Raw genomic sequence first — 17,177 nt, forward strand, 5'->3', positions numbered from 1 at the left:
TAGCTAAAATACAGACATTTTTTATTTCATGAATATAAAAAATTGTTACTTTGTACCTGTTTCCCCTACCCTTAACGTGATCAACGCCGACGCGGAGAATTGTGGAGGGGGATGGGGGAACCATTGGGGGCCAGGAGTCGCAGTGAAGTCGCTTACAGTCACGTGAACGCGCGATCGAGTGCGCGCGGATGTACGCCATATTAATTACAATGATTTCCTGCCACTTACGGCCCGAGCGAGATTTAAATTATAGATATCCAGCGTGGCGTGCACGGGCGGGGGCCCCCGGACTCGCCACGTGATTACAGGGTGCGCGCGCGAGCATTTCAGGAATCAGACTCTGGCGTCATAACTCTCGGGTCACACGGGTCAATCCCCCCCCCATCCCTTCATCGGCCGTTGCGCGGTATCTTCGAAAAATCTACTGACGAATCGATCCCCTGGTGATTCCTTCCCTATTTGGTCCTTTTGTCCGTGGACGAAGGGGTGGAGAAAGGGGGGAGGAGTCTTGAACCGATCCACGAGCGATTCGACTTGTAATTTCAGGGATTTCCTTATGTCGAGGCTTCAGATTTCACTCGTAGGACTCGTCCATGAATTTTGTGCTCACATTTTTGCCATAATATCGTCCTCAGATAGAGGTTCGAACTGAGATCTGGTGTGTAGTGCGGTTGGCAATCGGAAACAGTTTAAATGTGTTCAAACGATAGAGTTTGGAACAGAGTCCAGTGCGAGTTTGATGGTGTGGTGTTGAGTTGTAGTGTCAAACTTTTTCAAACGGTTCGACGACGTTTTCAATGCTTTTAAACTTTGGAACTGTTTTTGAACGCCTCACCGTGAATAAGCTCGGCTAGGCCTTCGTTCGAAACTCCCTCGTGTTTATAAGGGACCAAATTTGGAACATCGATTGCTCACAGTTTGCTCGTTGTTTCTTCACGCGATTAATATCACTGACATGTTGCAAACTCGATTCTAAACTTAGTCACACATCTTTCCGGTCACTGATACAACTGGCTCGACGCCCAGTTTTTGCAACGGTCACGATACTGATAGGATGAGTTAGCGAGATCCTCTTCGTGCTCGGCGCTTAGACTCCATCGGTTAACATTAACGATCGACAGGGTCCGGCTCGGTTCCGTTCGCAGCTTCTTTTGCGCACCCGTACTTAATCGATCGGCGCACACGCTGTCATCGTTCTTGTCCCGTCCGCGGTCCAATGAGGGCTTCTTCGACGTTGGAAAATCTCCTGCGGTGTTGCTCGTCGTTACACGGAAATTCGCCGCGGCCTTTCAAAAGTACACACCGGTTATACCCACTTCGGTTACCGACACTTCGTGGCTACGCGCTAACGAGAAAAGGAACTGCTTATTAGCCTGTCTAATGCAATTGAACGGGGCGGAGGGGCACTGAATGGAAGCGCTCACGGAAGATTAGTTCCGCGTCTCTCTCGTTTTGTGAAACGGTTTTGTACGCTCGTTTGGGTTCGGATAATGGACGACACGGTTCTACGACCGATGGAATCGAGAAGCTGACTTCTTGTCCCGTCGATTATTAGCAGTCGAATCGTTTTTATCTTTGTATAACTCGTGTTCAAGAGTGTATTAATAGAGGTCCAAATACAGGTTGGTGTTTAAATATGAGCTACAGTGAATCATCGATGAGTGATCGAAGGCAATGAACATTGAATATTTCATAAATTAATAGCCGTCTGCCGATGAAACAAATATCATTGTCTTTAGAATTCCAAACATCGTCAGTAGACTGCGGATTTTATGCACAGTAAGACACTTAAATGAAGAACAAAATTCCTACTTCTGTTCGTACCTTTATTAATTACTTTATGAAATGTCATTTTGCATAAAGGTCTGCAGTGTATTTATCACCGCGCTAAATCTTATTGAAAAGTTAGCCGTACATCTGGGGACCATTGCTTGTCAGTGCCGAGGAGCCTTCGAACACTCATCGAAACGATCGTGGCGCCAGGAGCGTCCTCCCGCGGAACGATGGGCCTTAATAAAACCAGAAAGGGGACCACACGCGTCGTGACGTCACAGGCCTGTCGCGCACTGTGACGATTCAGGTGAAGTGCGGTGTATATGTATACAGGGTGATACAAAAAAAGAGTTCGGAACTTTTAGGGTGGATAGTACTCGTCAAACAATGAAATAAAACGTCGTGAACATTCTTCGAAAAATCAATATTTTCAAAGTTATAAACAATTATTGGTTTCGATTAAATGTAATGTCTTTCTTGCTTCGGGAGCTCTTGTACCGTACTGAAACAACGAATCATATAATCATTTTTTTTTCTGGTTTACAGAAGGTTTTCGGTCATTTTTAATAGTATTTTTACAATTTTCTTCATTGTCTCCATACTGACCCGCCTTCGAATACACATCGAGGATTTACTGTACTGCTTTTTACGATGTATTATTCGAATAAAATTGTGCCCAACTCTTTCGCCTACTATCTACCCTAGAAAATTACGGACCCTGTTTCTGTATCACCCTGTATAAATTTACACCGCAGGCCCCGCGAACAGATTGAAATTTAGCAATTCCACCCACGCGCGCGCCGCCCGTATACACGATTACACATACACACACAGAATTCGTATAATTATTCCACCTGGCGATCCCATTTACCAGACACAAGAAAACCGTGTTCTTCGTCTCGTCGTCGGGAGTACGTTTCGAGAGGAATGAGGGAGAGAGAAGGATGCCAAGGAACGAAAAATAAAAAAGTAAAAAAAAAAACGAACAGAGATGAAGAAGTCAAGTTCGACCCTCGAGAGGGAGAGTACGTTTTACCAAACGAACGAAGATTTTTCAGGTGGAATCGCGTGATATGGCTATTCTCTCTCTACTTGGGTCCTACCAGGGCCCGTGTTTTCTTCGTTTCGTTCGGCTAATTGTGCCCGGTGTGGTGAACGAGGGAGAGATGCCAAGGCAACCCGCCAAGCACGCACGGAGGAACATCCTCGAACCGCTTAATCGCCTCGTAAAACGTTCTTCCATCCCCTCCCCTCCCCCTTGTTTCTCTCGGTACGGGGCCCGAGCCACATTCAATTACCATTCTTTTCATTGCGCGCGTCCCGTATTTACGATGCTCTCCAATTAATCCCGGCCGTAATTCCTGAATTTTCGCGCGTCTACGTTATTCTTTATTTATTATCCAACTGGGGGCCCCGATCGCGCTCGGTCGCGGGGACCTCATTGGCGAGTTTATTATCCTAGGGAACGTCGTCCTCGTCGGCCGCACCGCTAATTTCGAGCCACGCCGTGGCTAATTATTATTAATGCCTCTTCCCTCGCTCACGTGGCAACGGAGAGCTTCATCGAGCTACGATTTAATTGTGGTTTAGCTGTATACACGCCACGACGATGGAGATTGGGCCCCAGAGCCATCTCTCTTTCTTTCTCTCTCTTATCCCTCTTTCACGCCTTCTTGTGTCTACGCTTCTTCTTTTCTCGATTCGCTCTTCTCGGATCTCTTCTTTCGCGTTGGGCCTCGGAGAGGGACAACGTTTCGTGTGGGGGCCTGGGGGGGGAGAGGGCCTCTTTGATTTACGCCGTCACGATGCTTAGAACGATTCGTCGCGGGGTGGCACAGTTAAATTGTCGCAGTGGACAAATCCTCGTGAATCAAAGGTATGAGCGCTCGGTTGGTATACAGGGTGAGGCATCGAAAACAGACTAACTAATAACCAAGTATCTAAATAATTAGATTTTTTTAATGGAAAGACAATTGTTTTACGTACCATCTAGTAGACCGTTTTAAGACGCATGTAATGATCTGTTTGTGAAGGTATGTAAAAAAACATGTCATTCCATTTAAACGTACGAAATGACCTTCATATGACCCCTAAGCGTCCACCTATCAAGAAACTGTTCACATCAAATTATGTGCTCCTCGATACCATGCAAATTTGGTATGACAGTTTTTTCTATCACCAGGGGCAGCCGAGACATCGAGGTTGTTCTGTTTTAGGTGCATCACCCGGTATATGTCCCGTACACACTTCGTAATCGCGTCCTACGTTCGGCGACAGGCGTGGATATAGATGAACCCAGTGGCAAATTGCGGGATTCTGACGTCTCTTCTTCTGTATTTGTAATGAGAAATAATGGTGTCCGAAGGCATGCTAACAGAGCGAACCGATTTACGGAGAGTCTAGCCAAGTGTATCATCTTGAATTTTTATGTGTGTTATTAGAAAGGATGAGGAATGATCGATTGACTCTTCGGGAAGACGCGTGGGTAGACAAGTTCGCAATCAAGCTCAAACGAAGTTACGACATCGAAATCCAGGTGACGTCTGCGATAGTTGATGCATCGATGGGTCTCGACATTTTTACATTCTTTAGTGAAATGGTCCGAAGAACCAGTGGCGGTTATAATTTATAATGTAAGATGTGAAACGGATAGGAAAGGAGAATAGAGAGCGTTTCCGTTCTGGACTTCTTAGTGAACTTATCGGTTAGGCTATATCTAGCAGATCCTGCCTTAAGGCGAATTTACACTCTTACACTTTGGATGTGTACATCGCTGATGATTCATCCAGAATCCATTCAATTTATCAATACTAGAAAGCGAGTCTCTACTTCGTTCACTGGTCACACTTCTGGTGTTCATTTTAGATGAAATATAGATGAAAACGATATTCACTCTTTTACACTTTAGATGTGCATTACGAATGATTCATCCACAATCTATTCAATTCATCAGTAGAGCAAAACCAATCTCTAGTTTGTTCACTAATCACTTTCTCTAAAAACCAGTCTCTACATCCTTCACTATGGACGAATCATTCGCATTGCGCATCCAAAGTCTACAGTCTAAATTCGCCTTTAGACGCGGGGATGTTCTTTGATCAGTTCAGGACAGTATATATAAAAACCGATGTGACTGAGTAGCTGCGGGAAAGGTATTCTCTTTCTCTTTTTCGGAAAAGGAAAATCTTTCGCGTTCCTATACACACAGTGATGGGCTAACCGGTTAAGCTCGGCGTGTAAAAATTTGATAAACATTTGGCTTAAACAGAGTATTGTGTCACATATTGAAATATTCATAATTTTTGTGGTATTTTCAGCCCTAGTAAATAAGAGTTATATCACTGCTATTAACGATGCTCGTCAATTTTTTGACTGGGTTGAGGGTCTCTTTTGTGGATGGGGAGGGGGCTGTCGGAGTTTATGCTTGTCTGTTTACCACCCGGTAAATGTTATGCCTGAGTCATAACGTACATCTCGGAGGGGCCCAGTGGGCCCTGTACGGGGACGACCATTAGCTGCATTCAATCACCATTACACGGTCCCGCGTTTTCTGCGCCTGCTTGCCCCTTAAATTCTGGGCCGTAGCCGCGCAAAAATATCCCAAAGGACGAGCAACAACGACGACGAGGAACACACAAGGTGGCGATGCTCGGCTAAACACGTGCTTGCTCCTCAGCGCGCCCGCGTGTGAATCAAAGTGGCCTCCCTGTGGTGGAGTCGTCAGTCGGTTTTTCTTGCGTTTCAGCTTTCCGGGATGCACACGAAACGGAAACGCGAACGAAATTGCACCCAGCGACTCCACGAGAAAACGAAGAAATAATAGCACACGGCCGACCCAAGCGAATCTTTTTCGATTCGAGACTCCAACATTGCCGCCATTACCGGGCCCGTCGAAGTCACCGGAGAAAGGCGTTCCCGCTAATGACCAACTAATGGTTTTATTCTACTCTTGTGGTTCAAGTTTTCTGACCTTCGTGTGGAACTCGAACGTTGTAATCGTAAGGTAGCACAAACGTAACGATTTGTCTTTTTGAGTCTGGAACCTTTGAAATTTGTACAATTTTTAACAAATTTAGAGAATGTGAGAAGTCGTGATTATTGGACAACATAATCGAACCTAAAAATATGAAATATATTACACTAGTTTTAAAGAAAATATATATAGCTAATCCTCGATGAGTGTTCGAAGGTTGAACATTAAATATTTTATTATGGCCATATGCAGCTGAAACAAATATCATTGGTTTCAGAATTCCAAGCTCTATCACGGTGCAAAATATCAATAAAAAGTCAGCGTTACACCTGGGGACTTATCTTCGAAGTAGACAATTGTTAGTCTATTGGCCATTGTTTTATAACAGTTGTTACGTTTGTCCCCTACTGATTGTGAGTTGTGATCCTTCGATGCTAGATCGCCCAAGATTTGCGTCGAGGCCATTACCACGCGTTGAAATCACCGAAGAAGCATTTCTACGCATGTCTGGCTCCATGTCTTATTCTACCAAACACATACCGTCTTAATTTATTTTATCATTTTCCACTGTGAGTAACATAGATATTTATAACGCAGGTTTTCTACCTCGACAGAGATAATATTTTTCGAAAACCCTACGTGTCCTCTTTCACAAGATAGTTCAGTAACCCAGGGTTAAAGAAATTCGAAATCGTTCGCCGACCAGTATCCTTACTCCACATCCGAAATTTCCCACTCCCATGTTCAAACCACCATGCTTCATACTGAATAATCCTTCTCAGAACCTTTTTTCCGGAATTCCAGCGTCGGTAATTAAGGAAGATACGGGGTCAGAGGTGCGCGCGCTGGCGTGTCGATTGCCAAAAACTTACAGTAAGGCCCCTCGGGGCGATCCACTCGAAAGAGAGGAGATCCAACCGGCGGCGCCATTTACACGCGCGTGGTGGTTCGGCGCGAAGAAATTACGACGCGGAAGAAAGGGCCCAGCCGCGTGATTCCGCCTAAATGATGACCAGGGTTGGAAAGTTTCACGGGTAAAGGAGGATTTATCCTTGGACCGGATGGTTTACGCGTTGTCGCCGTGGCGGCGCAGCCGCTAAGAAGACGGGCCCTTCCCCCCCCCCCCATACATCGGCGTGGAAATAGGGACCGCGAGGACGTTTCAGATTGGCCGGTCGACGATACAAATTTCCAGTCGGCTGAACCGACCGCTATGGGATGGGGGACGGGGGAGTATTATCGACGAAAAATTTCTCTTTGTAGTCCCACTGCTGGGGCCCCATTAGACCGTGTGCGCGCGCGCCGACCGGGCGTCTGGCCTGGTCCTTCGAGGAATATCGGCCGCGCGAAAAAAAAACGAGACACTTTAACAGCGAGGATGAACAACCGTATACCGTTACCACATCAATCTTCCGTAATGATGCAAAGCGGAAAGGAGAGGGCATGGGGGGAGGATCGAATACAGCTCGCGATCGTTAACGACAATGCTCTTTCTCTCTTTCTCTGGTCGTGGGGACGTGTTAGAAGGGCAGAACAAAGATAATAGTCGGCACCGATAGACTCGGTGTTATTGAAGCTTCTACGATCGTTTTTCCCCTTCCGTTACCCCCGTGGATAAGCGCCCCATGGTGGGGATGACGTCTAGACACTCAGTGCCGAGGAGTCTTCGAACACTTACCGATGATTTGATGTATTTTAACTGAAACAAACTTACACTATGTAGTGTATATTCTATTTCGAACAGAAATATAGCAATGATAAGGCTTCATATTAATCATACATCGTACTGTCACAGAAGACATATTCTTACATGCATAATCTAAACTACAAATAATTTAACAATCCATTTTGTACAATAGATATAGGTTGAATAGTAAAATTAAAACTATTTATTTATTATGATGTCGCCACTATTTCCTACTTACGTACTGCAATTATTAACGCTCAAATTGCACTTTCATTTTTCAACATTAATTTTCAGCTACCAGTACATAATAGTACACGGATTTCTTTATTTTTATGTACATCAAAGTGCCGATTGAATAATAAAATTTTGTTGTACACCATTCTTTATACATTACGTTGTTCTTATGCGATAGTATTAAGGACACTGGCAGCAATTGGGACATTTATCTATTCGTATTTTAAATAAACAACGTTAAACGATCTTCGATCATTTTTTTCCACCTAGAATGTCGATCCGGCCCACTGTGGGCCGGTCACGAAACGTTTAATCTCGCGGCGGCGACCCCAGGTTCTGCCCTCCCTCTTTCTGAGGCAATTTGTGTCCGTCCGGACGTGCTCTCGATCGTCCGGGGCCGGCTGGTAGAATATCGGACCCGGGGGACAAATTAATTCGCGATCGATGCCGTATTACCCGTTGCTTTTTCGATCGCGAGGCGATCCAAGAGGTCACCCCGGTTCGGGGCACGCACATATTGACTCTTTCTCTCTTTCGTGAGAGAGGGAGAAAATTGACGAAGTATTTCGGCCGGGTGGGCCCGCTGGATTCCCGTGCTTCTTTCTCTCTCGACGCAGAGGGCCTCGAGGCCCTTGTGGTTCCCAAGGGGGTCAGAGGTCGCGGGTCCCTCCTCCGTCTTATTCCTTCGACCCTCAACCCCTCCTCCTCTTCCTCCTTCTCCTTCTCCTCGTGCTCCGACTCCTCCACCACCCCAACAGCTATTCCGAACGTGTCCGCCCAATACCTCCCGAGCCCTTACCTTACATCTCCGAAAGTTTTTTGTGTGTGTGTGTGCGTGCGCACATGTGTGTATGTATTATGTGTATATACACGAGATTTGGTGTGACATTCGGCCAGAATTGAAACGTTACAATTCGAGAGAAAGCTTTGGTGGTGGTGGCATCAGGTGGTTCATAATTATCGATTACCAGGGTGGTTCATAATTATCGACGCACTCCTCAGTACTCGATATCGATGATTTTCGCCTTCTCACCAGAATCCCCAATTGATAAACTGTGGGATACGAAAGAGTGGGATCACACTGTATACATAGCGGGGAGTTGCCTATTTTTAACCACTTTTATATTATCTTTTCTTACACAAGCATAGAACATCGCAGGATGCAAAGAGAAACGGAAAAGGGACAAAAATTATACGTAGATTGTATGGTGTATTGGTCGTATTGAAAAAATGTGTGATAAGAGTTATATCTTAAAAAAACTAAACTAATCACTTCGGCCCATTCCACGCAACTGGTTTTCTAATTTGGACCACCGATTTCCTACATTGGACTATACATACTATATCCAATATAGGCAACTCTCCCCTATGTATATTCTATATTCTGCGCGTGTTATCGAACGACACGAAATTTTACATTAGAAAATTTTAACATAAAACTAATACTAAAATAAGACAAACCAGCCTGTATTAACTAAACGCATATATTTTCCTGTCGACAAATTAATAAATCTTGTCGAACAATATCGCCACCATTTCTCAGGAAATTAAACTGGAAAACACTTCGGACCGGGGTGTCCGATTTCTTCACGATTGTAAAATAACAAGCGCCACGGTTTCCACGAAAACATATTCGACCGTGTCACGGATGATTTAAGCGTGTAATTTAGATGCTTGTGTGGATAACGAAGCTGTATCATCGAACGATAACTCGCCGTCTATTTTTCTCTCTCTTCGGAACATACGTATTTTTTTTTTTTTCGGGAGAAATTCATCTACGAGCGGGGTCGTGGATCAACGGTTTTCAAGGGCCCAGTTTTCCATAGATCACACCGGGCGGCCACTGCGCGGTGCTGGACGATAACTGGTGATATAGACAATTCTTAATACTTCACGAATCCTGGAATCTGCTCCTAAATTCCTTGGATAAGGTAGTTAAATAATTTGAAACTATCGTTTTCTCGAGGAGTGTCGATACCATCTTGCTTAACTTTTGTTACAGTTGAATAAATAATATAAATATGTTTCGGGCTTCGCATAAAAGCTTGGTGGGCCACAGATTGAGTATGGCTGGGTTAACAGGGCAGCCTGGTGTAAACAGCTAAAAATGAACGAATTTTTGGGAATTTATTCTGAAGAAAGTATTAAACCAATCTCTGTGGAACTTTGAGATTACTTTATTGTACAAATAAACTGAATACAAACATTTTTATTTTCCCGGAGTTACATTCCCGGAATGCGAGCATCTTTTCTCAATTATATCATTACTACAATATCCATGGATTTTTCGTAAAAATAAAAATGTTTGTATTCAGTTTTCTTGTACAATAAAGTAATCTCAAAGTTCCAAAGAGATTGGTTTAATAAACTCTTCACAAAAACTTCCAAAATATTCATTCATTTTTGTTTACACCGGGCTCCTGCTCCCTCAAAGTGACAGTAATTGGGAGCATCTACCCTAGACTTCGAAAGGCCTGATTGAGACTTCAAAATACCTCTGCGCGTAACCGACCGCGCGGTGTAATACAAATAAAGCGTATGGGGTGGGGAGGCACCTTACCTCGAAGGGGGGAATTTCGAAAGGGCATCCCTCCCCCGTTTTTGTGAATCGTGTGATACCTGGCAATTACGTGCGCGCGCGGTCTCGGTGATTGGCCGGGGTCGTTTTCGCGGGAAGCATGGACCAATCGAGGCACCGGTATGCCTCCTCTTTCTCTCTCTTGCTCATTCTCCTCTCCTAGAGTACTTGCTGGCGAACGAGGCACACGCTGCCGCCTTTAGTCTAGTCAGAGCTGCACCTGTGAGTGAACCCCGCGTGTTAGTGTACCTGCGACCCCGAAAACGATCTATCCACGATCCTGATCGTCGGGGGGGATGGAAAAACGGATCTTTCGAGACCCAATAAAACTCGTGTAATTCTTAGCAAAAAGTGTTCCGTTCGATCCATCCACTTAATCGAGAACGTACGGACGTATGTGTCCCCGTGTGTGTACCTCGTGCGAAACCAGGAAATCCTCGACGTATCCTCGCCAAGAATATATACAGGGTGAGTCAGTTGACTGCACCAACGAAATTTAGTCGTAAACTACTTGGTTTGTAAAAAAATGTTTCCTATGAAAGTTGTTTGATATCGTGCCTGGCATACAATGTGGTAATTAGGTTTTTGGTGTTTTGGTTTTTTATCGAGATATGAAGGTCACCTTGAGTTTTTGTGCCATGATGGGTGATATTTGACCATGCGATTCGAAGGGATATTGAGTGCTGAGTAAAAAACTATTGAGGTGTATGGGGTCGAAAGGTAATGGTTACCGAGATATTGGTCAGTGAAGGGTGATCGAACTTCTGTGCATGACAAGTGTAGACAGTACTTGATACAGGAGTTCAAGCATTATTTACATTGAGGATTAATTAAAGAATATCTCGGTAATTGTTGGTTCTTGAACCCATGTATCTCAGTTGTTTTTTACTCACCATTCAATATTATTTCGACTCGTAACGTCAAATATTAGGAATCATAGTACAAAAGCTTAAGGGTATCTTCGTATCTGAATAAAAACGCGAAACATCGAAAAACTAGTTACTACATTGTTTACCACGCTCGATATCAAACAACTTTCGTTTGAAACATTTTTTTACACAAGTAGATTACGAGTAAATTTATATTTAGAGTAACATGAGCACTTTTAATATCTCATTTGCATTTGAAGATAAAAAAAATCTCAGGGGAAAGTGTTATTTGGTTAGGAAGAATTACTGTGACAAGGAAAAATTTGTCTCGAGGTCATATTTCTATCATCGTGGCGTAATAGTCGAGATCAAAACCAATCCAATGACCTATAGTAGTGTGTCCCTCAAATAATTTCTCTAAAATCTAAATGAGATATATAAGGTGCTCACGTTAAATGGTACACCTTCTATATCCGTGATCGTGCGTGTCAGTGACACACGTGACCAACGCCACCGTTGATCCTCAAGGAACGTCTCTGTAGGTGATCGATTCCGCCGTATCACAGTTCAACGAACAATAACCAAGTGGATATCCATCCGTTTGGTGGAAGCCTAACAAAAATCCTGTTATGTGATGTGTGCAATAATTGTGGTGTATGCGTGTATAGTACGTGAAATTGTATGTGTGTAGTGGATAGCACACAGCTGTTTAAGCACGTGCAAACACACATATATACATGCATACATACATGGATCTGGATGGGACACAAACTGAACCGACTAGCGGTTTTTAATCAAGACCAAAAAAAAAAAAAAACAGTATCATCGATAACTAGTTCCAACCAGGCCGGTGTTACGCCTCGATAACCGTAAATAAACGTGTGTATGTGGAAAATGTAAATGAAGGCCGGATATGCACCGAGGCAAGAAACGATGACACGGAACCGCGTGGCATGGATCATCGTCGTTGGATCGTGACGACGGTCATCCCATCCCCTTTCCTTTCAACGGATACACACACCCAGAAGACTGTTAACGACGCGTCAAGTGCCGCGAGAGATCGTCGACGATAAGCCACTGCCCCCCTCGATAACTACTCGGACGACTCTTATCGTGACCGGGCCGACACACCAGTCTCGTTAATCGTGCGCGCTGATTACGCTGGTTAAATGTTAATGAGTTTCCGGAAGATCGCAGCCACCGTTTGCCGTGGATCAGTTCGTCGTCGAACGAAAGAACTGGAACAGGTGACCGTGTATTTCTATTATTCGATGCATGTCGATTGAGACGTCGAACGTCAGATACTTACGAAGAAACGTTCCACAGACAGATACGTATACATTGGGGTCGATGAGCGTACAGGTTGCATTAACGATTTTCCCATCGGGACGGCCTGATGAGAGGATGGGTTCTTTTCTACGTCGGTGGAGATTGGCAAGAAATGATTTTCCATCCGAACGGATATTTATCATCCGTGCGCGCGCACGTATCGGCTTGGTATTTCGCTCTTCTTTTGCTATTGGAATTCTTTTGCCCGATGGTAGTAACCTACGCAAATTCCGGAAATATCAATCATCGTCGATTAGACATGGGGGGAAAATACGAGAGAGCCAAGCCGTCTTCGTGTTTGGTGTTCTTGCTCTGTGACCATGGTTTTTATTCGGTTACTACGTGATTTAGACTTTCTATGAAACGTCGATGATTGATCGTGACTTACGTCCGGTTAATTGGTCCGGGGTCTGTCTTATTAGTTGTCTTGAATTGTCGGGGCGAATTTTTATTTTCGTGAAGATTTAAGTAGATTGTACGAGAGGCTAGGAGATAACTGATTGTACGACAATAATCGTATAGGGAGAAATGCTTCAGACCCTCGTAAATTCGTTTTTTCCCCAGTGGTGGGGATAACGCCTGGACAATAATCGTGTAGAACAAGCTAGACAATAATCAAGACGAGTCTGTATTATGATTAATTGTGATCTAGATTCTCTTATATATTCTGTATATTATTGTATTACATAATTTAACTTAGGATACATTCAATGCTGGTAGTTCTAATGCTAATAAACTGGGAAAACCACGCGTTCAAATCTCCCGCCAGCGCGAGCGATCCCCGTGAGATATACGGCCGATGGAAATAAGCAGGTATACACCGCGGGCGTACGATGCGATGAAACTTTCGGGAATATATTTTATTGCGGGTCACGCGAGAATCGACGTAATTCACACTTCGACCGGGTCGAACCGATAAATTTTCCTCTTCGTGATTCCCTCGCGATGCTGTGTACTGCACTCGCCCGCCTCCCTCCCTTCTCCGTTCTCGTTCTTCCCGTGGGACCCCGTAGCATTCCACGAAGCGAGTAAACGAGTAAATTTGTAGGTAGAATACGCGCGCCTCCTATATACCCCCGATCGAATCCCATAAGTCACGTCTCTCGAATACAGTGTTTAACTCGCCGCGTTATCTTCAATCATTATCCTCGTTCGAACCGTTGTGCGTCGACCTTAAAGGAGCAGGGGGTGTACACACGCAAGCTCTGATCGCAGAAGTTTGAGGACTTTTGTATATTTATCATTTATTATCGATAGACTGCGGAAATTTATGCAAATTCGCAATTTCAGGTACTAATATCGAAAGCTTAACCGTTTCGTTCTAACTGTTGCCATATATTTTAAAAGACGACATAAAATGGTAATATCATGTATTTTTTCATATCTGTGAATATATGAAAGTTTTTTCTAGTCGTACCTACGCCAGTTCTAAATAATTTTTTCAGGGCGTTCACTTCAGTGAGATATATAAATTAAAGAAAAAAATTATTTGAAGTTTCAACAAAATTTTGTGTATACTCTCAATAAGTGTATTAAGAAATAGATAACACGTCGTTTACGTTGAACGTTTCGTTCAGTGGAAGAAAGTTACCCAAAAATTACAATTTCTTAGGGTTTCACAGTGGCAAAACCCCTTAATGAGATTAGACAAATGTCTGCCCGTTCGAAAGGAAGCATTATTTCAGTATAGCAATTGGAATTCTATTCAAATAGAAGTAGAAAAAATCCACAAATTTTTATCAATTTTTGGAGATCCCCTTCGATTACGTACGTCATCGTCCACTAAAAGTGTCTTCAGCATCTTCATGAAAGTATACATTTTTACGGAATCTTTTCCTCTATTTTTAACTGAGATTGATGTTACGGAAAAATCTAAGGAGAACAATTACGCATGGGGATGCAAATCTTCCATGTTTAATGACTAGTTGGTGTTTTCTTCTTTTTTTTTTTTTTTTGGAAAATAAAAATAATGTTTTTTGGAATTGTGATTCTGGTCATTGTACGACATCGGAAAGTTAATAACCGTCCGACAAAGCCGGTGATCCCCGCTGCTAGACGGGAAATCCGAGTATCCGTAACCGGAGACACGTCTTGTACCACGAAAGGAACACGGGGGATTTATACGCCGAGTTCACCATGATCGGAGGAAGGGGGGCAAAAAGTAGTAGCGGCCAGTTTTGTCAGCCACGGTTCGATTGGCAAGTTGACATTAAACAGCCGCCGCCGACGTCGTCGTACGAGATGAACGATAGCGACAATTCTAATTAAACGGGGGACCGATTCAGTCGGTTCGTATTAATTACCGACGGTCCGATGGCACGCGCCACGCGCCCGTTGCCCCTTTTGCGTTCCCACCTTCCGCGTGACGTGTTTTGACGAACAGGTAGGGATGAACCGAACCAAATAAATACAAGTAAATAATCGAAACTTTCCGTTTCGATACCGAGTATTTTTAGTATCGACACTTCCAGTTGCGATATATAATCGGTATCGAGAAAAAGTACTTATATCGAATGGAGCGAGTAATCGATATGAAAGCTAATAATTGTGAAAGGTGGTGGACGCCCAGTTCTATTACTTTCTTAATTAATGTTCGTTAATAGTAGAATGAAATAGAATACAATAGAATAAATAAAGTATACTACACCTAAAATACACTACAGTAGAATAGAATAAAATAAACTAACACCCGATCAGTTTAATAACCGTAGAATAAATTTATTAGAAGAATTTATTCCGAAAAGTTACTAAATAATTATTAATTATTTTGAAATTTATACGTAAAACTTAATAGCTCAGGATGATCATTAGTTTTTGCGTTTTGGAGCCCCATTGAGTTTTTCAAATTTCATGGATTCTCCCGATTGTTTCAGGGGACCTGAAGAGGCGACACTCCTGGGGCAGCGAGGTCAACTACCAGCCGGCGGAAACGGAAGGCGTACCGACACCAGACGGAGGAGATCCCGTCGTCCCGTCGGCCGACGAAGAGGACCGAATCTCGTATAAGGTAACGGTCACCTTAAATGCCATTCACTAGTGATGGCGTAAACTGTTACTTGTGACTTACAGTATTTTTTAAATATTTATTTTGCAATTGCTTTAATGAAATCCACTTCAACATATCAGGGAACTATTGAAAATTTTGAAAAAACATCAGGATACGGTCCTATTTGTCTTCTTTGTGGACAAATTTAAAAAAATATGGTCACTTTAAAATTGGCCATATGAAAATTAATCAATGTTAACACTCAGGTGACACAGAAAAATATCCTGATTTTTTATTCAAACTGTTCAATAGTGCCCCGCTAGTATGAGATTACATTTTTTTCAAACATTTGCATAATAAATGATTACGGAGCTGCAGCCCCTTAGCCCCCCTCCCCCTTAATCCGGCACTGGACAACACTGCTTGCTCTAATCCAAAATCCTAATCGTGGTAAGACAGGAACACACGTTTAGGGCCCCAGGTTCCACTCGGAACGCTTCAATTCCAGTCCCAGCCCGGAAAACAATGCTCGCCTTTGTTCAGTTACACGTGATCACGACCTCCCTACGGTCCCGTTTTCAGAGTAATTAAGTGGCCGTTGGAAGGAACGGCGGCTGCTGCTGCTCGCTTGAAATGGTATCCTCGCGACCGTAAAACCTCTCCTCGACCGCGTTCGCCGTAGGAAATCACTCGATTGGAACAGGGAAGAGAGAGATGAGGATTAGGGGCAGAGAGAGAGAGAGAGAGGGGGGGGGGACACGGGTAATTAGAATTTTATATGGATCGAGAATCGTGAATCGAATTAGCGATCTTTCGTTGGCCGGATTTAATTATCGCGCGTCGTGACGGGGCCCTCGCGTAATCGATGCACCTGTACGGACGAGCAGCAAATTAAATTGGAAAGAACGGGAAACCAACGCCAGAAGGTGGGTTACCTTTTAAGATGTTATTATTCAAACATATGGATTATTCTGGTATGTAAATAATATTGTTGGATTCCTAGTTAATAATACGCAGTATGGCCGTTTAACAAATTCTGTTTTGTTAGGCAAGAAGTTAGACGCAAGGAATTCGAGATGAAACATATTCTGTTTTGGTGACTAGGACTAGTTGTATGCATGGGCGTAGTCAGGGAAACCAAAATTAAACATAACTTGGTGATTTATTGTTAGATTATCACGGGCATTTGTCAGTGTCAGTATTTTCTGAATATGCCCTCAATTCATATTTATATTGATTTTTATTACTTCTGAGATAATTCTGGAACTGCGATAGATAAGAATACAAGACATACTTATATGTATTTTTTTTTTCTCCTTAATTAAACATGCTGTCTATCAACCAAGATCAAGCAACGACTTTTTGTTTAATATTGGCCATAATAAACTGCGATCTTACCAGTTATAGTCATGTGTTGGACATGGAATTATTTAAAATCGTATAATATACTTATATGGTAAAGGAAATACAAAAACTGGGACCCTCCCAGTGGTGGGAATAACGCTGTTGTTGTCGCATTCATCGAGTAATCACTGTAGTCAAATCGCGCGCAAGAATGGTCCCACATGGTGTGGATGTCGGTTGTGTCTCACACGTGTGTGACACGTTACCACTCGTGATTTTGCATTCCACGGGAGTCGAAGGCCTTGAGGAAGTCTTTCTCGTCCTTGCGTTTCCACGCGGCCGCCGCCGTTAATAAGTCAGACCCCCCCCCCCCTTACTGTTCAAAGAAACGCAATTTCTTAGGC

General features: G+C 43.5%; 1 protein-coding gene across 2 annotated transcripts in view; it reads left to right on the plus strand.

The window, feature by feature from the left end:
- LOC107190071 overlaps positions 1 to 17,177 on the plus strand; it is an 82,336-nt gene that overhangs the window by 52,771 nt on the left and 12,388 nt on the right. For both annotated transcript variants that reach the window (XM_015578795.1, XM_015578796.1), the window contains exon 2: positions 15,317 to 15,450. In XM_015578795.1, the coding sequence (XP_015434281.1) occupies positions 15,317 to 15,450 (134 nt within the window). The remainder of the gene's footprint in view (positions 1 to 15,316; positions 15,451 to 17,177) is intronic.

This window comes from Dufourea novaeangliae, unplaced genomic scaffold (assembly GCF_001272555.1).
Source record: "Dufourea novaeangliae isolate 0120121106 unplaced genomic scaffold, ASM127255v1 scaffold172, whole genome shotgun sequence".
Lineage (NCBI taxonomy): Eukaryota > Metazoa > Arthropoda > Insecta > Hymenoptera > Halictidae > Dufourea > Dufourea novaeangliae.